General features: G+C 44.2%; 1 protein-coding gene across 2 annotated transcripts; it reads left to right on the top strand.

Annotated features, from left to right (window-relative positions):
* Nucleotides 1-40: 40 nt before the first annotated feature.
* Nucleotides 41-26,691, top strand: Ccnk (cyclin K). 2 transcript variants are annotated; one of them, XM_057783136.1, is made up of 12 exons: nt 41-254; nt 2,745-2,776; nt 9,918-10,165; nt 10,737-10,818; nt 12,458-12,589; nt 17,421-17,526; nt 18,103-18,160; nt 18,824-18,993; nt 19,299-19,576; nt 20,289-20,322; nt 22,741-22,815; nt 25,433-26,691. In XM_057783136.1, the coding sequence occupies exons 3-12, from the start codon at nt 9,969-9,971 to the stop codon at nt 26,056-26,058; spliced, it is 1,758 nt and encodes a 585-aa protein (XP_057639119.1). In that variant the 5' UTR covers nt 41-254; nt 2,745-2,776; nt 9,918-9,968; the 3' UTR covers nt 26,059-26,691. The 2 variants fall into 2 exon arrangements, with proteins under 2 accessions (XP_057639119.1, XP_057639120.1); XM_057783137.1 differs by lacking the exon at nt 2,745-2,776.
* Nucleotides 26,692-26,706: the final 15 nt, after the last annotated feature.

The following is a 26,706-nucleotide window of genomic DNA, read 5'->3' as shown; positions in this document are numbered from 1 at the left end:
GCTCCCTTCCCCCTCCTGGAGGCCGTCCACAGAGCTACGGGCTAGGCAGAGAGGTGACGAAAGATTTGTTACTCTTTTTTTTTTTCTTTTACTCTCTTTTAATTGGTTGATGGGCACCTGACTTTCGCCGCCCCTCCAGCCGCTTCCAGCGTCACGAGACGCAGGGTGATGACGTAGTTGGCCGACATTCCGCATCCAATATGGCTGCTATCAGGAAGGAGAGACGTCGCTAAGGGGTTTGCCCGAGGCGAAAGGTGAGTATCTAGCTGGCCGCGGGCAGCGCCGCTCACCTTCCGCGCGCCTGGTGGTCCGAGTAGGGTCTGTGCAACTTCCTGGTTTGTGTGGAAGCGTCCCACTTCCCGGATTCCGCCGCCCTCCTCCCTCTAATCCCCGCTGCACGTTGAAATTAGCGTGCGACGCTGGGTGGAGGGGAGGGAGCTTCGGGAAGGGGTCTGCGGCTTGCCGACCTCCCAGAGGAGAAGGTATTTGCGATTTGTGGGGTGGGTTCTAGCAGGTGAAAAATGGGGGAGGGGGCTTACACGCCCAGACCCTGCCGGGGACTGACCCAATCATCTCTGCTTTCTCGCGGCGTGAAGATTCTTCTGTTAATTAGGATTGAGATTTTGGAGATTGTTTCATGGCTCTTGGAGCGTGGACAAGCGTAGGACTAAGAATGAAGAAAAGGAGACTTCCTCAGATAGTCTCGTTCTTATCCAGCATCATCCTCTCCTGGCTGATTGGTTTGACTTGTTGATAGGGGAATTGATCTTTAGTAAGTTGCGAAATGCATCTTTTATTTTAATCTGAAATTTTTAAACAGTTTACATGCATAACGTATACTTGGTAGTGTTCCTAACTTTGGACTGCCAATAAAATGGACCTTGTCATAAGTCATCCGATGTAAGAAACAGACTAATTCTAAGATCAGTTGCTACAGACCGACTTTGATTTTTTGTTATTTTTGTTTGTTTAAACAAGGTCTCCCTATGTAACCCTGGCTGGTGTAAAGCTCTCTCTGTAAACCAGGCTGGTCTTTGGCTCAATGAGCTCCTCCTGCGTCTGCCTTCAGAGTGCTGGGATTAAAAAGGCAGGTGCCACGAGTCTGGGCTAAAAAGACTGGCTTTTTATGTTTTTAAGACAAACTTGATCCTGGTGATATCTTGATATATATATTGTTTTTTAAAGAATAACTGGGCAGCACCTTGTTATTGTGGGCATGCATAACACATTTCTATGAATGATTCCATGAAAATGTAGAGGTTTCAAGCCCCAGTACCTAGACCATTATATGACACTTAAAGTTGTTAGTGTTGCCAAGATCCTTGTTTACTAAGGAATCATCACCTGTGGTGAGTAGAATTGGTTTTAGGGGTTTTTTCCTTTTTTCTGGTATTTGTGTATTTTAATGTATTATTCAGGCATATTGTTAGTTGATCATGATTTTGACATAAGTGAGTGAGCTTGTTTTAGGAAATGATGCTTGAATGCAGTGAGCTCACTAAGTATATTTAAAAGAAGAAGTTCTCTGTTGTGTTCTTTAAACTTGGATAAGGAATTAAATTGAAGAATTTTTAAACGATACCCCAGTTGGGTTAAACCTAATTCATTTATTTGTTTGTTTGTTTTGCTTTGCTTTGTTTTTTTTTTGTTTTGTTTGGGGCTTTTTTGTGTTTTTCAAGACTGGATTCTCTATGTAGGTTTGGAGCCTATTCTGGACAGAGTGGCCTTGAACTCAGTGAGATTCACCTGCCTCTGCCTCCCAAGTGCTGTCATCCTCACCGGCCCTGATTCATAGTACTTAAGTTAGATGAATTAGGTAGCATTTACATTATGTAATAATATCAATGTTGTAACATTGTTCAGAGCTTTGGAGAATATCTACAAATACAGTTCATGATGGAGAACTACAAGAAAAGCTGGTACACTTCTGAAATTTTCTTAGCATACAGATCAGCTATCTCTTTGATATAAGAACTGATGAATGATCGGACTTCAGAAAGAAAAAGGGGAAGTGATGTAGATTACATTTCTGTTTTGTTAAAGGGTGGAGCTAGGACTAAAGAGATAGTTTAGCAGCTCAGAGTACTTACTGTTCTTTCAGAGCACTTGAGTTTAGTTCTTAAACACCCATGACAGGCAGTTCCTGGCAGCCTATAATCTCAGCCACAGGGAATCCAATACCCTCTACTGGAACCTACACACATATGGCATACACAAACATACATATACACATAAATGAAAAAAATATATAAATCTTTCTAAAAATACATATAAAAATGGGACTGGAGAGAAGGCTCTTTGGTAAAGCACTTTCTTATACATGCACTAAAACCAGAGTTCAGACCCCTAGCACCCATATAAAAAGTTAGGCTTCATGGTACACTTGTAACTCCAGTGTTACAAGATAGGTAGATCCTGCTACATCAGTGGCAGGCCAGCCCACCTAGCAGAAACTGTTCTCCAGGTTCAGTGAGAAACCCTGTCTCAGATTAAGATTGAGGAAGACATCCTTATGTCATCATCTGGCCTCTACATATCCCCCACACAGGAGACCACACTCTCACACATGCATACATGGAGTTTGTTCCACTGTAGTAAATAGAGGGTGGCTGAACATAAGTGCATTTAGGTTTCATCTAAAAATAAAATAGTCTATAGCCTAGTAAGTACAAGAAGTACTTATCGTTAGATACAGTTAGGTTGATTTGTGTTCATATTACTAAACCAGACTTGTTGATTGGCAGGTTGATGTTGGCCTGAAGAAAGATCCTCAGAGGTAAGCTACGGGACTCTAGTCTTGTTCTAACTCAGATAAATATTTGAATCACAAACAAAGTATCCAAGAACCACAGTTCTCCCTTCTGGAGAAATGGCTCAGAAGTGAAGACTCCAACCAGGAGCTGGAGATTGCTCAGTGGTTAAGAGTACTGGCTGCTCTTTCAGAGGACCCAGGTTAAATTTTGAGCATACATAAGGTATCTCACAAATATCTGTAACTCTTAATGCCAAGGGGATCTGACACCCACTTCTGACCTCCAAAGGTACCAAGCATGCACTTGGTGCACAAACAAACATACAGATAAAACACCCATACACATAAAATTTTACAAAAGCAAAACTTTTTCCTATGGAATGTAGGTGTTTTAAAAGAAAGAAGAAAAAAAAAATGCATGCTGCTCTTGCAGAGGTTTCAAGTTTGGTTCCCAGCACCCAAGTTAGATGACTCACAACCTCCTGTTAACTCCAGCCTCTGGCCTGTGCTGGCACCTGCACATAATCACACACAAACACACGTGCATACACATAATTTAAAACCTTTCTTACAATAATTGTGCTTCTCAAGTTAACAAATGCACGCAGACAATGTAGTAAATATAAGTAGCATGAGAGATGACACTGAGATGTTTATTTTTCTTTGCAGCAGGGCTAAGAGTTGAGTCTAAGTCTTTGGCATGCTAGACAAAACATTCCACCAATAAGCTAAATCCTTAGCTCTACAGAGTTTGTAAAAGCAGATAATAGACCCAAACTGACAGAGTGTAACTTACTAAAAATGGTTAAATTTACAGAATCTCAGCTGCTGTAAGAGGAAGAGCTGTCTTGATAAAATTATTGTATGACGATGCAGTGATGCATTTATAGAGACAAAGTAGTGTGCAGATTAAGTGTGGTATCTCAGATCAGCAAATCAGCCTCTGCCTAATTTACTTGCTAACTCTATCTACATGCTTTGTGTTATCTCTTTGGCTCCATTAACTTCAAATTCTCAGTGATAAATTCTGAGACTAAGAAAACATTGTGTGGGGCTGGAAAGATGGCTAAGAGGTTAAGAACCAGAGCTCTGTCAGAGGTCCTGAGTTCAATTCCCAGGAACTACGTGGTGGCTCAAAACCATCTGTAATGAGAGCTGGTGCCCTCTTCTGGCCTGCAGGCATACATGCAGACAGAACACTGTATACATAATAAATAAGTAAATCTTTTTTGGAAAAAAAAAATGTATGATGTGGTTACTGAAAACTTATTTTTTAAATATTTATTATGTATACAATATTCTGTCTGTGTGTATGCCTGCAGGCCAGAAGAGGGCACCAGACCTCTTTACAGATGGTTGTGAGCCACCATGTGGTTGCTGGAAATTGAACTCAGGACCTTTGGAAGAGCAGTCAGTGCTCTTAACCTCTGAGCCATTTCTCCAGCCCTGGTTACTGAAAACTTTGAGCTGTGACCTACAAAGTTTCTGGATCATAGCTTCATAACCAACCAACTCAAATTCATTCATTCTCTCTCTCTCTCTCTCTCTCTCTCTCTCTCTCTCTCTCTCTCTCTCTCTCAAATTCTCTCTCACACACACACGTAAATTTTGAAGTTAAATGTACAGTAAAGTAACATAAGAGATTAAAAACAACAAAAGTGGAGTGGAGGCACACCCCTTTAATCTCAGCTCTTAGGAGGCAGAGGCAAGTAGCTCTCTGTGAGTTGGAGGTCAGCCTAGTTAGTCAACATAGTGAGTTCCAGGACAACCAGGGGTTTGTAGACAGAGACCCTGTTTCAAAGAAGAGAAAGAAAAGGAGGGGTGTACAAGGTATGGCGTAACCCCAGATTGTGAGTTCTGGGTTAGCCTGGGCTACATAGCTAACTTCAAGTCAGAAGACTGTAAGAATTATATGAACACCAGTTTCTGATGTTCGGTGGTGTATAAGCTGCTTTCTAAACTAAAGTCTAATTAATGAATGAAGGGTAGTGAATACTCAGTGCTGTTAGGTACACTGTTGGTATGAAGTGTGACCAACTACATCAAGATACTATAAACCTGAACAAGTATGGTTTTTGTACATGTATTGTGAGATCTTTCCAGCCTCATCTCCCCACGGGGTTATTCCCCCACCCAACTCTGTGCTGCTTCTCATAGTTGTGCTGCTGCCCTGGGGTCGTCTTTTGGGGAGCTACTTCCTTCCCCTAATGTATCACCTGTCACTACCTTCCTTTAACTTCTAACTTTTCTTCCCTCCTCCGGGAAAGGACTTTCTTTCTGTGTTGATTTTTCTCTTTTCCTTCCTTCCTTCTTTCCTTCCTTCCTTCCTTTCTTTTTTATTCCTTGACCAGTTTGCTCTCTTAAGGCTTTTTCATCATCATGTAGGGGTTTTCTTCAGACTGCAAATATTCTTCTCTATGCTGGAAGAGAAAACAGCAACAACAAAAATTTCTAGCTATTTCATAGTTTGTTCATTCTGTAGTGCCCTCTTTAGGTTTCTTTCTCCATCTTTCCATTTCTAAGAATGTTCTTTTGTGTGTTTGAATCTACCTTATTGAGGTCTAATTCATGTCAAACAATTACATATTTAAAGTATACAAATCAGTAGTTCTTACTGTATTCAAAGATGTGTGACCATCGCCACAGAGTCCGTTTTTAGTGTTCTTAACTCACTGCCAATTTGAATCCCTTGACTTTTATTTTTTTAATGTATATGAGTGCTCTGTCTGCATAGACGCCTGCAGAGAGAGAAAAGAGGGCACCAGATCCCGTTATAGATGGTTGTGACCCACCATGTATTTGCTGGGAATTGAACTCAGGACCTCTGGAAGAACAACCAGTGCTCTTAACTGCTGAGATATCTCTTTAGCCCCTTGAATACCTTGACTCTTATCCTTTAATTTTCATTCAGTGTATGCGACTCTTGATTGCTACTTCTGTTTTCAGTCTGTTTCCCCTTCATTTCTTGTGGGGTTAAAGATGAAAACTCTTTTAATTCTGCACAATCCCTTTGCTTTCTTGCTTTTGGCGACTCTTCCTAAAGCTCATCAGAGTTCTCCCCAGGCCTGTTTTGCTCTCCACTCCTCTGTCAGCAGAGCTTCACAGCTAATTCATATGTGAGAAACCCGAGACATGCTCAGAGAGCAAAGGTCCCCATGAAGGATACCCTAAAGTCCAGGCTCAGTCTTTCCTCAGATCTTTTTTGTTTCTTTTGTTTTGTTTTTTGAGACAGGGTTTCTCTGTAGCTTTGGAACCTTTCCTGGAACTAGCTCTTGTAGACCAGGCTAGATTCGAACTCACAGAGATCTGCCTCCTCTGCCTCCTGAGTGCTGGGATTAAAGCCAAATTTCTCTTGCCTCCCAGCAAAACCAACTTTCTCTCTTGCCCTCCGTGTTTTGTTTCTGTCTCTCCTATAATGTAAACATGTAAGAAGAATAAAACTTGTCTGTGTTCCTGCTGTGTTGTTGAGGTTGGCTCATAGGAAATGCTCAGCAAATGTGTAAATGGGTGTGGGCATATAGACCTGTCAGGTAAAGAAGTGCACCTGAGTAAATGAAAGAGCACTAAGACATTGATTCCCTCGGTCAGCTGGCCAGGCGCTGTGAAAATTGATCAATATCAGGACCTAGAAACATTCTAGTGTTCATCTACAGCAGAAGGCAAGTGTGTTAAAGCTATAGAGGAATTTGTTGCACATTGGGACTGGTTAAGAGCATTATGCTCTTACAGAGTACATTAATTCAGTTCCTAACACCTATGTAGTGGCTCATAACTCCAGTTCCAGGAAATTCGACACCTCTAGTCTTTACACGTATTTTATTCATGAATATACACAACAACGACAAAAATAATAATTTAAAATAATAAAAGTCTTTTCAAAAAATACCATGCAACACTTCCTCAGTGTCAGCACTGGCATGTCAAACACTTCCTGAAGAGATGGCTCAGAGGTTAGAAGTACTGGTTGCTCTTCCAGAAGTCCTGAGTTCAATTCCCAGTAACCACTTGGTAGCTCACAATCATCTATAATGAAATCTAGTGCCCCCTTCTGGCTTGCAAGCATACAGGCAGTACAGAACACTGTATATCTAATAAATCTTTAAAAAAAGAAAAGAAAGTTGGTGTGGTAGCCCACACCTTTAATCCTAGCATTTTGTAGGCAGAGGCAGGTAGATCTGGACTACAGAGCAAGTTCCAGAACACAGAATAATTTCCTACACAGAGGAACCCCATCTCGGGAGAGAGAATGAATTTAAAAAATAAAAAAATAAATAAAAAAACCTGCTTCCTCATTGGTGGTCGTTCTCTGCACTGTAGGTCATTGAGCAGCATTCTTAGCTGCAGTAGTGCCCCCCACAACTCTCTGAACCACTGCAATACAGTAATTATAGTTGCATCATATGATAGGGATGAGCCCACAAGTCCTGTTGTGCGAAAGAAAGCAAGTATAACCATGTTGCTGGACATCTGTACAGTCCTGAGGGCAAAAACTAGAGGGTGGCGGGCAGGCCCGTGGGTGATGACTAGGAGGGGAATGTGAAGAGCTTCTGGAACTAGGCAGTTTCTGACTGGCAGTCACCAGAACTGCACTTGTCCTTTGTATGCTGTAATTCTGTTTAAGTGGTTTGGTTTTTAAACCACTGCACACATGTGCAGGTGTTTCCTGGCTACTGAAGGATTCCAGGCTACTATAAGGACTCCCCCTGCCCTCCTAAGCCTCTCACTGTCGTGTCAGAGACTAGCGTGTGACTGCTTGATTATCTATGACCACGTGGGTGTTTTGCCATGTTTGTTGTGTGTTTGTACTTAAAGTACCTTGCATTGGCACTTCCCCTGAAGTGCTTTAGCTTTTTGTCCCTGTGATTACAATCTAGTAAACATTTCTTGTCCCTAAGAAATAACAGTAAGGCCGGGCGGTGGTGGCGCACGCCTTTAATCCCAGCACTCGGGAGGCAGAGGCAGGCGGATCTCTGTGAGTTTGAGGTCAGCCTGGTCTACAAGAGCTAGTTCCAGGACAGGAACCAAAAGCTACGGAGAAACCCTGTCTCGAAAATCAAAAGAAAAAAAAAAGAAATAACAGTAATTATTATTCTCTATACATGGTTCATATTTTAAATTTCTCAATTTTTTATAGCTTAATAAAAACAGCATTTAATCAAGGCTTACACATTGCATTTGTTTACTATACCTCCCTCCTGCCGCTTTGCTTTCTCATAATATTAACATATTTAAAGAGCCCAAATCATGTTTATTTTTTTATTTACTTATTTTTTAAGACAGTGTCTCTCTATGTAGTCCTGGAACTCATTGTGTAGACCAGGCCAGATCATCCCTCCTGACTGCTGGGATTAAAGGTGTGCACCAGCATGCCCAGCCTCCAAATTGTGTTTCTTCACACCCCACCTTGGGATGTGACTAATAACTCCCTTGTGCGACTTAACTTGCTCCCACCACCACCAGCACCACTTATTTTGAGCTGGAAATTGGGTCTAAAGGCATGGTCAGGTATAGGTGATACCTGTGGAAGAAAGGATACTGGGTAGGTAGACTGGTGTGGTTATTCAATCTTGCATCCCATCACAGAGTGCACAGTGGCAAAGTTCTTAGCAATTCTAAGTTTGAACATGTTACGATGCAGTTACTTTTTTAATGGTAGCTATTACCAGTGCTAGAAGATGGTTTATTTTATTTATAGATTTTATGTATATGAGTGTTTGCCTGAATGTGTGTCTGTGTGGCACATGCATGCAGTGCCCAAAGAGGGCAGAAGAGGGTTTTGGATCCCCTGAAACTGGAATTATAGACAGTTGTGAGCCACCATGTGAGGGCTGGGACGGCTTGAATCCCAGTATTCTGGAAGAGCAGCCAGCATTAACCATCTCTTTGGGCCCTGTTTTTATTTTGACTGTTTGAGTTGTCCTTTTGTGTGTATGTTTGCATGTTTGGGGTGGTGTGGGGTGATGTCTCCAGGAAGATTCCTAGCAGTGGGATTACTAGGTCAAAGAGCAAATACGTGTGTCTTTGTTGGATATTGCTGGTTTTCTCTCTGCGATAGTTGTACCATTTTACTCTCACATCAGCAACTTAGGAGACCACCAGCTTCTCCCTGCCTTGCCAGCAGTAAATTGCTAAACTTTCAGGTTTTTGCCAGTTGGAAAGTAAGAAGGGTGTCTCAGTATAATGGTTTCTGGGCTTTCTTAGCTGTGTCACTGAGTCACCAGTCAGTCCCCACACAAGCATATGAATTACAAGCTCAAACAGATGCATTCTCCATCTATCTGCTTAATTCTTTCAGCTGGAGAAAAGGTTAGATTCCCTTTAGAACAGTCCAGGCACCAAAAGCAGAATGCTCTGCCCTACCATTGTCAGCTTTCCCACCAGAGATGATACCAGCCCTGGAGGTCGGCCTCTAGATGCAGTGGTGGGCCTCTGGTCTGAGCCAGAAACTGGGCTTTTGCTCACTTGACTGCCTGACTCCACCGCCTCGCTTGGAGTTCTTCTGCTGCCAGAGTTAAAACGTTGCTTTCGAGCCACTTTACAAGGCATTGACTTGTGGTAGCCTTGGGTAAGCTCCTAGAAGGATCTAAAGGAAATGCTTTCTCATAGAGCCTTCTGTCCATTCCCCACAGTACTGTACAGCTGCATGCTTGAGAGGTGTGTAGGTGTGAGTTAAACCATCCTATGACATTTATAAGTGAAGCCAAGAAAAACTGCGGAATCTGACCAGTAGGTGCTAATTGTGGAGATGGGTAATATGGGAACGTGAGCATAGCATGTCAGACAGACCCAGGTTGTACTGAAGAATGGAATCTAAACCAGCAGCAGAGGCCATGTGTCAAAAAAAAAAAAAAAAAAGCAAGACAGGAAGGAAGCAGGGTGTACTTAGTTCCTCTAAAATTGTGTTTAACTTTAACCCTTTAGAATTCAGGGTATGGAATGCTGTCCTAAACCACTATTAAGTCAGATTTATCAGTACTGGAGTTGATTAGGTTATGTTTCAAATTGCCCTTGGAAAGAATAGATACCCTGAACTGTAATTAGTAATCAGTAGCATGTTGGGGGGTGAGGAGTCCTGCATCAGCCATGTTGTATGGTTATGGATTATTTATGATTGGAATTATTAATAGTGTGGCATCCTTTTTGCATCTTTTCTTCTTTCTCTTAGGATTGTAACATTCCAGAGGCCCTTTTGGGAAGAACAAAACTACTTCAATAAATGAAGGAGAACAAAGAAAATTCAAGCCCTTCAGTTACATCAGCAAACCTGGACCACACAAAACCATGTTGGTACTGGGATAAGAAGGACTTGGCACATACACCCTCACAACTTGAAGGACTTGATCCAGCCACTGAGGCCCGGTACCGCCGAGAGGGGGCTCGCTTCATCTTTGATGTGGGCACGCGTTTGGGGTTGTATCCTGAGTCTCTGTAGGATTTGTTGTGAATAAGCTCTCAATTAGATTAGCTGCTGTAGACAGTGCCGTCATTTGTCGGAGACTAGCATGGGTCTTCAGTACCTTTGACGTCAAAGTTGTCTGATTGGCTATTAGGGATTCTGTCTCTGTCTTATCATTTAAATGTGTTGCTGAGGAAGAAAAGCAGCCCCAGTAAAATCACATCTCAAGTATTTCTTTTTTTTTTTTCGAGACAGGGTTTCTCTGTAGCTTTGGTGCCTGTCCTGGAACTAGCTCTTGTAGACCAGGCTGGCCTCGAACTCACAGAGATCTGCCTGCCTCTGCCTCCCGAGTGCTGGGATTAAAGGCGAGCGCCACCATCGCCCGGCCTCTCAAGTATTTCTAATGGCTTGCTAAATTACAAATCTTTTTGGTACTCAGTCTGACACTAGAATTCTGATACCCTGTGATTCCCACCCGTTTATTTGATGGCTGATTTTGTTGGTGTTGTCTGTCTTTATTGCATCTCTGAATTAGCTAAGAACATAACGTGTAGCCATTCCTAGACAAATCCTTAACCAGAACAACAGACACTATGACACCCTGGCAACTGGAATCATTTATTTTCATCGATTCTATATGTTTCATTCCTTCAAGCAATTCCCACGATATGTAAGTGTAACTCTCACGTGCTACTATCTCTGCTTACTGGCTAATGGTCTTTCCAGCTTATTTTCAGAAAAGTGTTTATTTTTATGTGGTACATGATAAACATAAACAAATTCCATTTTTAATTTTGGTTTTTTTTTTTTCAATTAACCTTCTTGAAATCTTTTTTCTTTTGGTCAGTCTGGACTACAGTCTTAATTACAGTTTATATAACAGTTTACTTATTTGTCCTTTATGAGATAAACTTGGGTTTAAGTAAAACCATAGCTTAGGTGTATAAACGACAGTATTATTCAAGGGGAATATTAATTATACCTAAGAAGTGAACTGTGCAAGCGAGAGAGTGCCAGGAGAAAGCTAAGTTTTAAATGTACAAGGTCTGGTATAGGCTAGGACAGCAGTCTAAAAGAAACAGCTTGAGAAGGTGCAGAAGGAAGCACACAGTCTGATGACCAGTCATCAGTCAAGAACTTCATTTGGCTGGCTAGGAGTACATGCTGCTCTTAGAGAAGACCCCATTTCAATCCCATGCACCTGTAATTCCAGCTTCAGGGGATATGACTCCCTCTTCTGACCTTCAAGGGCACCAACATGCATCTGTTAACACATATAGACATGCAGGCAAAATACTGGTATACATGAAATAAAAAACATTTAAAAATTTAAAAAAAGGGACCCTAGATGGGAAAGTCGCTGAGTCAGACCATAATAAGCCTTTAGTACCTGTTTTTCTTGTTGGCTTGTATGGTTCTTGAAGGAGGTCGTGTCATTGTCAGCTTTATCCACTGACAGAGTATCTAACATTTAGTGCAATCAGAATTGCATGTTGTGTGAAATTGAAGAGGCCCAGAAGCAACTGGAGGGTCTCTGGCTTGGTCCTCTTGGTTGATGTAACAGAAAACTTTAGACTAAGTGACTGATAGCAAACATATAATTCCTCTCAGTCATGAAGTTGGGAGTTCAAGACCAAGATGCTGACAGATGGAGTGTTTGCTGAGAGGCCATTCTTCACAGAAAGTCTGCCTTCTTGTTGTGTCCTCGGATAGTGGTGGAGAGAAGCAGACTGCTTCAGGCCTCTTTCAGGGGGCAGTAGCCCTAAGAGCTGCACTCTGGGGATTAGTTTCACCATGTAAGTTGGGGAGCAGAACAGGTACACACGTTAGATCACAGCAGGGAGGAAACCAAGTGTGCCTTGACAGACTGAACTTGTTTCCAGAGCAGGCTCTGCTCACTGAGCTGTTGGCCTTCCATCTAGAAGTGGGAAAGGAATGACCCAGAAGTTTGTTCCTCCAGTTATTTTCTTTGTATCATGACAGTTATCTTCGAAAAATCGTGTTTCTTCTTTTTGTTGCAGGCTAGGGGCTCATACCCAAGGTGTCATGCATCCTAGGCAAACACACACACACACACCACAGTCTGAAGATGGTAAATCTTAATTGGTTTACAGGCCACTTGTTTTTAGGATTGTAGCATGTCCTCCCAGCTTTCAGAGTGCTGGGATTTTGCAGTGAGCTATGGATAGGAGACTGAAGACTGGCTAACTGTAAAGTCAGAACGTTCTCATGTTGTCCCATGGGATCTCTGCTATCCAGTCAAGAATGTTTATTCTTTCTTTCTTTCTTTCTTTTTTTTTTTTTTTTAGGTAACAGGAGCTTGTTGTCTCTTTCTGGCTGGGAAAGTAGAGGAAACACCAAAAAAATGTAAAGATATCATCAAAACAGCTCGTAGTTTATTAAATGATGTCCAGTTCGGCCAGTTTGGAGATGACCCAAAGGTAAGAATTCGAACTTCCTGCCTTCAGATCTTACCACCTGGAATGTTGGCAAGGGCTCTAGCTACTGTGCCTGCCAGTTCATGGGTTCCTAAGAAGACCTTATGGAAAAGCCTGCCTGGCTTTGTAAAGGGAGGTCCTATGTCCTAGGCTTGCCCAAGTACTCTTGATATGCAAGAGGACAGCACTTGAGAGCTCTGAAAATGGCAGCATGTCTAGTGGATTCAGCAGACTCCCATTCCCAGCTGACTTGATTCTGACTCAGGAAGATAGGCACTGTTGTGTTTGCTTCTTTATTATATTTGTTTTGTGTGAATGCCTGTGTATGTATGTAATGAGTCTTTCTCTGTTCCACCAGCCAGCTCCCAAATAACAACACAGAGATTTAATTATGAAAGCTCAGCCTTAGCTTAGGCTTGTTTCTGACTAGCTCTTATAACTTAAATTAGCGCATTTTTATTCATCTTTGTGTTGCCACATGGCTTATGGCTTTTACCTCTCTTCCTACATGCCCTGCTTCCTCTCTCTGGCTGGTGGCTCTCCCTTTCTTATTCTCAGAGCTCTCTGTCCTGAAGACACACCTATACCTCCTGCCTAGCTATTGACCATTTAACTTTTAGTGACAGTAATCAAATATCTGGCACATACATGGTATGTGCACACGCCTCTCAAAGTCAGAAGACAACTTGAGGGAGTTGTTTCTCTCCGTCCACACTGGAGTACTGGGCATCAGACCCAGGTGGTCAGGCTTGGAAGCAGGCACCTTTACCTGCTAAGTGTTCTGACTGCCCTATGTCTTTGCTTCTTAAGAATGTGGAAGGTGCCATATTTGTAGCACTTTTAGATCTCCAGAGTCTGATACTGCTCAAACTCTCTGTCTTGTTCTCTCCCAGCCCCTGCTGGTATTAGTAAATGGTGTTAAAATAAATGTACACATTTTTATTATATAGCAGTGGTACTTTGGGGACCAGTAGCAGTTTCCCTCTACCTCTCCTCCCACCTAGTGCCCCATCTGACCCTCACAGCACTTGCTAATCACCTTTATAATATTGCCATAACTTGGAGTTTTTTCCAAAGTTGTTTTGTTCTGTTGCTTTTTTTTTCCCTTAAATTAGAGCCAGGGTCTAGCCATGGATATTAAACCCTTCATCCTCCTGCTTCCGCCTACCTGATTTTAGGTCAGTTTTAGCCTCAGAGCCATACCAAGAGTTATCATGTACTCCTTCGTCACAACACACAGCCTCTCCTCTTGTCAGCAGTATGGAACGTCTGTTAGAGGTGACACATCCTTACCACCCAACTCTAGTTCGTATTCAAGGTTCAGGCATTGGTTTTATGCATTCTGTGAATTTGGATAAATGGGGTAGGTATCTACTGCCAGTATTGTACTGTATACTTGCTGGGTCCTGCAAATCCTCTGTGCTCTGCCCTTTGGCCTGCCGCCCCTAACAGCTACAGACTTTACTGTTTTCCCCATCTTCTGTAATGACAGTAGGAATCATACAAGGAGCCATTTTAGATTGTTTTCTTTCACTTACCACCTTGAGTTTAATTTTTTGTCCATTATATAGATTTTCACCCAATAACCATGCAGATAACTCGTTTTCCTGTCTCAACTATAAGACTATGCAAGCAAAGACTGACTGTGTCTGTCTGATCAAAGACATTCAAGATACTTGTTGACTGAAGGACAAATTAATCTTTTAGAAGAAACTCAAAATCCTAGTTCAAATGAGGCTAGAGTGTTGATGCTTGACATCATTAATGGTCTTTTTCCCCCAAAGTTATATTTATTTATTGGGGTGGAGGCAAGGGGTGTGCATGTGCCATGGTGCATGTTTGGAGGTCAGTTGAACTCGGATTGTTAGCTTGATGGCAAGCCCCTTTACCTAACGAGCTATCAAATCTGCCAGGTCTTGTCTTTCTTAACTACCTTGTAGTATCTCATAACAACTGTCTTCTCTTTTATCAAAGCAACATTTATATGTGTATATAAAACATGTAGCTATTTTCCGTATAGCTTTGCAGAACTAACAAGAGTCAGATTACATATTGTGGTTATGACTAACGCTTTGTAAGGGTTGTCACTGTGGATCATTCTGACCCAAATTTAATTATATGTGTTACCCTGTTTATAAATATTTGAACCTACTCAAGACCTACATTAACAATAACCAGCAATGCAATTTTATTTTTTTAAAAATGTGTCTGTGAAAAATGCGTTCTATGTCCATGGACATCTGATTTATGCAGAGCAGTGAGATCTTACATCCTTGATTTGACTAGTCCTGTTAATCATGTGCTTCAGGCAAGCCTTGGCTGCAGGACAAGTGATCTTTGTGGCTAAGATGGGTTAGGGTAAGATGTCACAGATCTGGGGCCAACTGTGGGGCAAAGGCACCTGAAAGTAGCAACTGTGCACTATTGTGTGGTGCTTTTGAGGAGCCCCCCAACCTTCAACAACATAAATATCAAAAGAAGGACCAAGTAATCAGTGCTGCCCCTTCCTATCTGTCAAGCACAGTCTCCCAGACATGGTATGGGAACTAAAAGGCATAGGGAAACACCCAGATCAGAGGACAAAAAAATCAGGGAAGACATTTTCCTTAGGCAGAGATGAAAGAATTGTTTTGGCAGTGTAAGTATTCAAGAAAGGTAAAGTGGTTAGCTGGGGGGCTTTCTGTACTAGCTTTGCTTTAACTGGTTTTTCCCAGCAATACTAATTTTTTACATATTTAGAAGGATACTTTTTTTCATCCTCTATCTTAAGACTAGACATAAAACATTTTGCAAAACAGGGTGTTGTCTTTGCTATAGTAGCTTTTACAATGGACTGGCAGGATAGATCTTAATTCCATAATCATTTACCTGATTGTTAGCTATGTACATGCTATAAAAGATCATTTGAAGATGCTGTGAGAGTAATCTGCCCAGAGGCACAGACAAGCAGAGGCTGAATAAAGCTTCCCTGCAGAATGGTGTTTGCATGGAGACCTGTAATTACCCCATTAACTGAATATCTGAGAGACACAGGAAGAGTAGACCTGGGGCTATCTTTTTTAGACTAAAGGGTCACTGTCTGGAAGTCATTGACATACTCAGTAAAGATGATTTCTACATTTAGAGGAAATGCTGGTGCCTCTGGGAAGCCAGCACTGATGATAATAATAGGCAAGAAAAGGAGGTTTTACTGCAGTGTGCAAGTTGCTAAAATTTTAGAAAGCTTTCATGAGAGATCATTGGGAGCTAGGGTAGAAAACTTCAGACTTGAGGCTGGAGAGATGGCTCAGAGGTTAAGAGCATTGCCTGTTCTTCCAAAGGTCCTGAGTTCAATTCCCAGCAACCACAGGGTGGCTCACAACCATCTGTAATGGGGTCTGGTGCCCTCTTCTGGCCTGCAGGAATACACACAGACAGAATATTGTATACATAATAAGTAAATATTTTTTTAAAAAAAGAAAACTTCAGACTTGCTATGTGATGGGGAATATTAAATGTTAAAGAATCTTCTGCATTCCATGACGTAAATGCTGCAGGTGAGAACCACTTACCCATCTCCTCTTCCCAGAACTCATGCATTTGTGGAAGTTAGTGATGAGAGATTTTCTACCCTCCGCAAAGCCCTTTCTTTTGCCAAACAAGCTTCCTCTCTAATACCACAGGATCTGTAAGTGCTAGGTGTCTTCAGGCTGTGTGGTGGGCAAGTAGCTGAGTAGAGTATGAAGAACAGAGGGTCAATGTATAGCGATAAAACTCTAAAGAATAAGCCTTGTAGAAAACAGAACACTGGAACTGTTCACAGCTGGGAACGTCTCCATTTCCCAAGTCACTCTATAAACTCAGTAAGTTCCCAGTTACAGGAGCAGAGGTGTGCATGCCAAGAGTCCTGGTTTGTAAAGAGCAGCTGTGAGTCCTGGACCTCCTCCTCAGATCATGACACCAGGAGAGAGAGAGTGCTGAACAAAGAATGAGCTTCATGTGGCTAAGACTTGAGGCGACATTTCAGACAGGATGATCCCGATTCCGCGTATTTTATAACTGAGTGAAGCTTGCAGATGATTAAGCCTGTGCACACAGGATCTCCCTGTGCACACAGGATCTCCCTGTGCATATAGCTTCTGAATTGTGAAGCCACTAGTGTCCTCTCTCGTGTTGGTATCCAGTGGAAGATCCTGAGGGGATACATTTTTTTAGTGATCTATGAAGAAAAGGTCAAACTGACAGAGGGGATGGATCACACCTGTAATTCGTGCACGTGAGAAACTGACAGAGGAGATCACTGTGAGTTTGAGCCCAACCTGGGCTACAGAGTGCGTTCCAGGACAACCTGAGCTGGAGTGAGACCCTGCCTCAAATCCCTAACAAAAGTGGAACCACTGAGATGGCTCAGTTAGAACTGTGCAACCCTAGGGACCTAAATTCAACCCCAAAACCTACATAAAGATGGGTAGAGAAAACCAGAGCTACATAGTTGTTTTCTGACCCAGGCATACACTGTGGCATGCACACACTCATGAGCACACACACTCACACCTTCTATGCACATACATTTACTCAATAAATTTTAAAAATCAGGTTTTAAAGACCTGCTTTTCAAAGGTGCCTTGTGTATTTGTCATAATAATGCTTCTAAAAGCTTCTGGCTTTTTTTTTTTTTTTTTTTTTGACTAGTTTGTCCACCTGTTTCTCAGTTTTTAGATTTTTCACTGTGCACCGTGTTAAAAGGCTGAGTGGAGGTAGGAAGGAGCAAAGAACATGTACTAAGGTAGAACTAAGAGAGCACAGGCAGAGACCTGTGGTAGTTATCAACCCTTTCAACATTTGCTCCGTGTAGGAAGAAGTCATGGTGCTGGAGAGGATCTTACTGCAGACCATAAAGTTTGATTTACAAGTGGAACATCCATACCAGTTCCTACTCAAATACGCAAAGCAGCTCAAAGGTAAGGAGACAGAGGGGGTTTCTGTTGGAATGTTGTTGGGTTTTTCTAGTGCTGCAGATAGAACCCAAGACTTTTGCATGTTAGACAAGTGCTCTAACTTGAAACCACATCCCCAATTTTTTTTTTGAAAACTTTTCATTCTGAAATCAAATCTTTTTAATTTGACAGTACTCAGATTATGTTTCTCAAAAGAGGAAAGAAAACAGAAAGTTCCTGTATAATGTACCAGACCATGGCTCACTTAGTGCAATAATGGAGCTGTTAATGCTTTTCCTTTATGCAGAAACAGGTTCTGTCATCCTGTTGCCAAGCGATAGGAGACAGGGAAATGAGTCAGGATTTTAAATAGACTAATAAAATTAGCCTTGGAGCCACATTTCCCATAAATGGTGGTTCAGCGTAGGTCATGGAGAGAATATCAAGAGGTAGGACGTGAGCCATGTCATTTGTCATCATTTTCTAACAACAGCTCTTTGCTCTGCTGACACACAGTAGATTTTAAGTGAATACTTTTTACTTCCTGTGAATTATCTTTTCTACTATTCCTATTAATTTACCTTTTTTTTCTATTTCTAGGTGATAAAAACAAAATTCAAAAGTTGGTTCAAATGGCATGGACATTTGTAAATGACAGGTATGCATGTTCAGATGCTGGTTGAATTCTTGTTTTAAAGGATGCAGAGGTGTATGAGCAAACCCCTCATCTCCAAGTAGAAGAAAGTTGACTTGCCCAGAGCTGACTCCAAGTCATCTGCTTCTCCACTCGGCTTTCTTTGACCCTGTTGCATTAGTGTGACAGGAGGGGGAAATGGAGAATATGTTATGACAGGGAATGCTGGACTACTTAGGGCCTGTTTGGTTTCTTGTGATGATTTCTGAACTTTAAATGTCCCTAATGAGCCAGTGGCTATAGTTGCTGGCAAGAGCACTTCTGGCCTGCAGAGAAGCATCTGGAGACTGTCTTACAGGCTGCTTGAGCAACCTTGAGACTTCATTTGCAGACAGTACACTGTCTGGGTTCTCAACAGCTAGAAAGAAGACACAGCCCGATCTCATCTGTCACATTGCTCAGCAGTCTCTGAAATATTCTGCAGTTCATGCCTTTAAAAAGCAAGTCAGTCACCATGGTTTACAGCAGCTTGTTTTGGGACTTAAATATATAATACATTTGGCTCTTGTAGATAATGAAGCAAACTGTCTAGTTGCTAAACATGTCGTCTAATTTCTGTGTGTTGATTTGGTCATGAATGTTAGATATCACAATGCAAACCATGGCTTTCTTTCCCTGTTGATCCAGTCTTTGCACCACCCTGTCACTGCAGTGGGAGCCAGAGATCATAGCTGTAGCAGTAATGTATCTTGCGGGACGTTTGTGCAAATTTGAAATACAAGAGTGGACTTCCAAGCCCATGTACAGAAGATGGTGGGAACAGTTTGTTCAAGATGTCCCTGTTGATGTTCTGGAAGGTACCGGGCATGCCTAGCTTCCTTTTCCTATGGGCCCCAAGTCCTAAGAATGGACTTTCCCAGATCAGTAACTATCCTGGTTTTTCAGTAGCATCTTTAGGTAGGTTGTCTAATATGATATTCCTTTGTCGGTGCACAGAGCTTAATGAACTAAAAATAAAATCCAGTTTTGTGCACAACAAAGACAGTCCGAAATGTGATTGCTGCTTATTAGTTCTTGTAAGAATCAGAGGTGATTTTTTTTCTAGGTAAAATTTGGTTTAAAATGTTGGTTTGTGGTAAATGTAATTGTTGCTGTCATTTAGACATCTGCCACCAAATCCTGGATCTTTACTCACAAGGGAAACAACAGATGCCTCACCACACCCCTCATCAGCTGCAGCAGCCCCCATCTCTTCAGCCTACACCACAAGTGCCACAAGTACCACAGTCGCAGCCATCTCAAGGCTCTGAAGCAGCTCAACCACAGCAGAAGGACTCCCAGCAGTCGGCCCAGCAGCAGCAGCAGCCGCAGCAGCAAGCACAGCAGCCCAAGAAGCCGTCCCCACAGCCTAGTCCTCCCCGACAGGCGAAGCGGGCCGTGGTGAGTGGGCCGGCAGCATCACACTTTGATGCTTGTCCTATTTGTTTTGGTTTGGTTTAGTTTGGTTGGTTGGTTTTTTGAGACAGGGTTTCTCTGTGTAACAGCTCTGGTTGTCCTGAATCTCACTCTGTAGATCAGGCTGACCTCAAACTCACAGAGATCTGCCTGCCTCTGCCTCCCAAGTGCTGGAATTAAAGGTGTGCGCCACCACAGCCCAGCGCTAGTTCTTTAAGGGCTCCCATCAACACCCAAGGCAAGATGTGAACCCACCAAAATTTAGTCAGATTGTGCATCCAGAAGTTAATGAATGACCTTAAAGAGCTAGGAGACATTGTCCTGCTGCAGCCACATTGCTTCTCTCACCCCAGTAGGCTCTGAAACCTGTTGGAACCTGGTTGTGGTGTGGCATGCAGTGTTTATAAAAGTTTACTGGTGGTGGAGCACTGTCTTCCCCATGTCAGCAGTCTATCAGGGGAGGAAGCCATTTGTTCCAGAGCTTCCACCAGAAGCCCCTAGGCTTCGCATGCACCAAGGGCCTGAAGACTCTGTGGGAAAGGGAAGAAGTAGAGGTGACCTCCTAGGTGCCAATAGTGTACCCTGCAACTTCGGGTCACAAATAATTTCTTGCCAGAGGCCATGTTTTGCCACTGTTAGTGTTGTCTTCATCACCCAAACTAGGCTCAAATCACAGTTGTGCTTCCTTTCATAACAGGTGGTTTCTCCCAAGGAAGAGAACAAAGCCGCAGGTAAGCAGACTTCCAGTTTCACCTTTGTCTGCAGGTGTAGAGCAGCTTTAACCTTAGCGCCCATGGCTACCTTTGTCTGCCATCTGCCAGCAGGAGTGCTCATCACCAGACTGTCTATTTTTAGATTGTACTTTGATTAAAGTGGAGACATTACTGGCAGTAAAAAAAATGTGCTTAGAAATGCATATAAAGGTGTAATCCTGAGTGAGTGGCTTCTGCAGTGGGGTCTGTTGTGAGATGAGTGGAGCCATCCTAGACGGTGAGGGCCAGAGAGCCTGTGGGCAGCCCGAGGACATAGGTGCTCCCTGGACATATCTAGCTGCCTAAGAAAGCCAAAGCCCTTTGTAACACTGTTTTGTTTTCTTTTTCACAAGTTGTTTAATATGCTATAATATGAGAATAAACAGAATCTGAAGGATTGAATAACAGGAAATTAGAGTCATTTGCTTGTGTCAGTGTCATTGTGTTCCAGAAAATAAGTGTTGTGAGGTCTTCAAGTTAAAGCTGTATTTTCTCTCCTCTCTGGGAGAAGGATGAGTTCAGTATAGGTGAATGGATTTTAGCTCTAATGATAGGCATTGAGGTAAAAACAGCGTGGGCTGTGATCTGTGACTCATGAGGTGTGTGGTCAAGATAAGCAGATGTGGCTCTGCTAGACAGGGAAGCTGGCCCACCATGACCCTGCAGGAAAGACTTGTCTCTGAGCAGCCAGAGCACTGAGATGAAAGGATGCAGGAAGCAAAGAATTGAGAGAGTAGGGCTAGACACAAGGAGTCTCTTAGTGTGTGAAGAACCCTTTTATAGGATGGAAAGCATGGGTTTTCATTCCCAGGTTGCGTCAGAGACCACATGGAGAACCAGACTGTCTAGAGTTGTTGGGAGCTGTTGAGGTTTTTTATGCAGCTCATTTGAGGTCAGGTTCCTGACGGTATTAGTAGGGCAATGAATGGGATATATAGGTGTGGAAAGATAATGGAGACACCTTGGCACTGGCCATGAGGCCAGGAAGGGGAGATCTGAGATGCACTGTTGACACGGGAGTGCCCATTCTGTACAGCATGTCACATCAGCCACGTGGCCACATCCTGGAGACTATCAGCACAAAATCAAACTTCCAAGGCTTTTGTCTGTTACTTCTAGTTTTGTTTGTTGTTGTTTTGAGACAGGGTCTCACTAGGTAGCTCTGACTGTCCTGGAACTCATTATGTAGACCAGGCTAGCCTAGATCTCACAGAAATCCACTTGCCTCTGCCTCCTGAGTGCACTATTTCAAAGTGTTTTTAAAAAGAGAATGTAAAAGTTATGACTAGGATTTTATATTGAGTACATGTTGAAATAAAGAGTTGATGTGTTAGGGTAAGTGAAGTAAAACAGCCTGTACTTTTTCACTTGGCTGTTAGAAAGGTGTGAGGCTTTCACACAGCTGTGCGGCAACTATCATGGAGACAGCTGTGGGGAGAGGACGATGAGAGTGATGCCAGAGTGGGAGAGGAGGTCAGGACAGGCATTTACTGGGAGTCAGGGCTGTGATTCTAGAGGAGAGGCGGGACCTAGAAGTTCAGTTATTTGTGTGTGCTGAGCCTGTTATCCCAGCCCTCTGGAGGTGGAGGCTGAGGACTCTGAGCTCAAGGCCACCTTGGGACTACTTGGTGATTACCACATCTAAAGCCAAGGAAAGGGAGGGAATGCACCTTTACCAAAGAGAGGATGGGGCAGAAGGGTATCTGGGCCTAAATCCAGCCAGTGACAGTGACCAGAAACCATGAGAAAGTGATCAGCCGTGTGGGAAAGAAACCAGTAGAGAGGCTAGAACTAAGCTGCTCTTGAGTTCCAGGACAGACGCCTCCCCAGAAACAAGCAGGATAGAGCTCAAGGTCAGCCTTGAGCTTCCTGCCTGCTTAAGGGTTAGGCTTCTGTAGCATGTTCTAGTGACCTAGCATATACTTTGGGAACTGGTGGTGAGGCACCTGCCCTAAGGCTCTGCAGCTGCCTCCATCCACCTGGATTGGTGCTGTTCTATCTACTCGTCTGCTTCCAGATCTCCACTGTCCACTATTAATGCACAGCTGACAGATTGCCAGCTGGAAATCAATATTTGAGAGTGAGAAAGTAGACTTGAAGGATTCTCTTGTAGGCACCCAGGGGGTTTGGTGACATGATACTGCATTCTGAGTGCTCACTGCCCCTTTGAGTTGTTGAAGGACTTGTGACAGAGAGGGCAGTGTGCTGACAGGGAGCAGTCAGCCGGTCCTGATGTTGAAGAGGTGGCTGAGCTGTGCTGTACCTCTGAACAGGGTTGATGGGATCATTGTGGCTCTGCTGTTTTTCCTGCTCCTAGGATGCCTTGCTCTCTGCTTGTGTGGTTCGGTTACCTGAGAGGGTGTAAGCGGCTTTTTTAATCCACTTTTTTCTTTGTAGAACCACCACCACCACCTAAAATTCCCAAACTTGAGACCACCCACCCACCATTGCCTCCAGCACACCCGCCTCCAGGTATGTGCTTGGTGACCGCTTGCCCAGCATCTCTGGGACCACCTACTGGAGGGATGACCTGGAGGGTCCTGCAAAGATAGCTGTGCACTAGGAGCCTTCAAAACTGCTAGAGTCACAATAGGTATTTGTAGATGGTGTAAGCTTGGCGTGTCACTAACCAGCCACACCCAGAAGTATTGAACTACATGAGTAAATGAATTCTCGAGAAAACCCTACCATGTGAGAAACATCCCCATCTGAACAGAGTTGTTCTGAGGCTGCAGTCTTCTCACCTGCTTCCTGTTGGCAGGATATATTCCTGGTGGTTGTGAAGAATGAGCAATTGTTGAGAGTCACTGCAGTGTAATGTAAAGGATATAGAGTTCCCTGATCCCAGACAGCTTTCTTTACTTGTACTCCTTTTCAGAAATGGGCGCAGGAGAGCTGCTGTATTCCAGGGGCCCTGCACTTCTGACAATTAGCTGTACTGAGAGGCAGCGGTGTGCATGACTAGCCCAGCTGTGGAGCTCGTGCCTGCAGCAAATAGCTGCCAAGTAGCTTTCTCTGTTGTCCACGTGCTATGAGAATGGAGGTGATGTGTTCTGTGTGGAGCACAATCCCAAGTCCCCATCTTAAAAGCCATAGCATCTCAATGAGTGGTCTGCAGCGCTGTGCTTAGCTGGGGTGGGATGTGGCACACATAGATAGGGCCCGGGGTAGTCAGCAGATTGTTACTGCCTGCACTCAAGGCAAAGAAAGCAGCTACTATAGATGCCTCAGATCCTACCCCTTCCCTTCAGAGCACAGGAATTCCCACTCAGTTGGCTGCAGACCAGCCTGGGATAGTACCTCAGAGCCAGGTCATCTTCAGAAGGCGCTGGTTGGAGAAAGTGTTACCTGGCAACCCTTGCTCTTCTGCTGGGAGATGTGGCAGCAAAGATGGGTGTGTGAGCTAGGCTACTGTCACTCCCTCATAGAAGGTCCCTGGGATCCTGTGGTAGCTGTCTATGAAGAAGGATCGGAGGAGGAATCAGTGCTAGAGAAAGGCAGAGCTCTAGGAACTGCAGAAACACTAAAGCCAATTGCCAGGCGTAGAGGACATTTGGGGGCCTTATGTGGAAGCAGCTTGTGACACAGGGGAGACCTCTACCTCAGAAGAGCACAGGGGCAGAGACTCACGAACTGGACAAGCCAGAGCTAAGGATTGCAGTAGTCAGTTTCTTCTTTCATTTTGGGGGTTTGGTTTGGGTTTGTTTTTTTGAGATAGGGTTTCTCTGTATAATACCTCTGGCTGTCCTAGAACTCACTCTGTAGACCAGGCTGGCCTTGAACTCACAGAGATCTGCCTGTCTCTGTCTCCCGAGTTTGCTGGGAATAAAAGCAAGTGCTACCACCACCTGGCCTTTTTTTTTTAAGAGGGTATAGTTTGAATGCATACAATCACTTAGCTTCTGGAACCAAGGGGCATTTGTTGGGGGGAGAGGGTGACTGCTGATCATCCCAGCTGAGGCCCTCTGACATACCTGTTGCCAAGCCAAACTTCTATTTGCCTTCACCTTGATGGGAACAGGGTAAAACAGGTACCAGTTCTGGGCCGTGGGAAAAGCAGTGGTGTGGCTGTGCCCTGGTGCTTGGGGCAGGCACCTTCACTATCCCATGTCCGCCTGCCTGCCCAGTTAGGGCCCAGCGTCTTTCACGCGGAGCTGGAAATGTTCTTCCCCTCATTTTCCTTTAGTGGTCTCCGTAGCCAGTAGGTTTGCTGCTGTGATTGTCCTTCTGAAAGGCCTTGTAAAGGGACACTTGATTTTGTGTGTGTGGTGTTTTGCGTGCATGTATGTCTGTGCAGCATGTTCATGCCTAGTCCCCATTGGGGTTAGAAGAGGGCATTGGATCCACTAGAACTGGAGTTACTGACAGTTGTGAGCTGCTGTGTAGGTACTGGGAACTGAACCTCGATCCTCTGCAAGAGCAGCAAGTGCATTTAACCCCTGAACCATATTTCTGCTTCCCCAGAACACAGTTTTTGAGTGCCGTGGTGATGGGGGTGAGGGGGATTTCTGGTATCATTTTCCAGAGGTTCAGCCATGACTCAGGACTACAGGCCAAGCCAGAGCGTCCTGGGAGGCTTTGGGGGACTAGAACCTATAGCTGTCAGCTGTGGACAGGTGTGTGGTCTGTTCTGGGCACACTTGTCCACACACCCATCCTTTGGATCTGAAACGTCAATGAGACTGGTTGTTCTTTCAGTAAAATAGAGACAGAAATGCCACTTCTTGTTTGACTTTTATGTACAGAGCTCAGGCTTTGGGAACAGAGACAGGCAGAAAGCCCCCACCTGTCTGTGCTAGGAGAGGTGAACTGGGCTGAGCCTGCTTATGCCTTGTGTACATGAGCAGGGAGGGGACCCAGCATCATTGGGGATATTGCAGAAGGCCTGTGGGAAGGGTCAGATGCAGGACCTCTAGACTAGTTGAGCCACAGAGGTGTTACCACCCCTCGCTCTTCTGTGACATAGTCCTGGGGGATGGCAGCACCACCTTACCTATGCCCATGAATAGTTAGGCTGCCAGAGGTCCCTAAAATCTGCTTGACCCTCTTGTCCCCAGGGCCTTCCTACTGACATGTCTCTCTTGTACAGATCGGAAGCCTCCTCTCGCTCCTGCCTTAGGTGAGGCTGAAGCAGCTGGTCCAGTGGAAACAAGTGACCTCCCCAAAGTCCAGATCCCTCCTCCATCCCACCCGGCCCCTGTGCACCAGCCCCCACCATTGCCGCATCGCCCTCCACCCCCGCCGCCCTCCAGCTACATGACTGGGATGTCCACCACCAGCTCCTACATGTCAGGAGAAGGCTACCAGAGCCTGCAGTCCATGATGAAGACCGAGGGGCCCTCTTATGGTGCACTCCCCCCAGCCTATGGCCCACCTGCTCACCTTCCCTACCACCCCCATGTCTACCCCCCCAATCCACCTCCACCTCCTGTTCCTCCACCCCCAGCTTCCTTTCCCCCACCCACTATTCCTCCCCCTACCCCAGGCTACCCTCCACCTCCCCCAGCCTATAACCCCAATTTCCCACCCCCACCTCCACGCCTGCCTCCGGCTCATGCAGTCCCTCCTCACCCTCCTCCAGGTTTGGGTTTGCCACCAGCCAGCTACCCACCTCCAGCTGTTCCCCCTGGTGGGCAGCCGCCTGTCCCCCCACCCATTCCCCCACCTGGCATGCCGCCTGTTGGGGGGCTAGGGCGGGCAGCCTGGATGAGATAACGCGACGCCTTTTTCCCTTGGGCTTTTTTGTTGGTTTTTTTTGTTTGTTTGTTTTAAAACAAGAGTTTTCCAACCAGCTTGAAGAGTAGATTGGGTGGGTAGCAGCAGGGTACCTTGTATATGACAGTAACAGTATGGGAGGGCCAGGCCTGGAATGAGAACAGTGCACCCTGGGTAGTACCTGATGTGGTGTGACCACATCCGGTCTCAGCTGCCATCTGTCCTGCACGGAGTTACTTACACTAGTGAAGACAGTAAGTAGCCACATTGGCTCAGTACATGGCTTCAGTAAGGAGTGACTTTCCCTCTAGCAATCAGTGCCTATTTTTCCTGGAAACTCAACTTTTTGTAGCTGTGCCCTCCTGTCTACTGTTACCCTTCCATTCAGTGCTTCTCTCTGTGGCCCTAGTAGATGAGGTGGGCCCCACTTATTGTCTGGAGGGGGCTGCCTTGCTGGATGGCTGTCTCCTTTCCTCCAGGGGGAAAGGAGGTGTGTACTTGGAAAATAATGTATGTTTACATCTCTTTGCAAAGTCTTGTACATAGAGATATATTTTTTAAGTGTGAATGTAACAACATACTGTGAATTCCATCTTGGTTACAAATGAGAGTCGGTTACACAAATAAAACCAGTTCTGAAACTACTGT

This window comes from Chionomys nivalis, chromosome 10, assembly GCF_950005125.1.
Source record: "Chionomys nivalis chromosome 10, mChiNiv1.1, whole genome shotgun sequence".
NCBI lineage: Eukaryota > Metazoa > Chordata > Mammalia > Rodentia > Cricetidae > Chionomys > Chionomys nivalis.
This window is presented reverse-complemented; position numbering and strand designations above follow the sequence as displayed.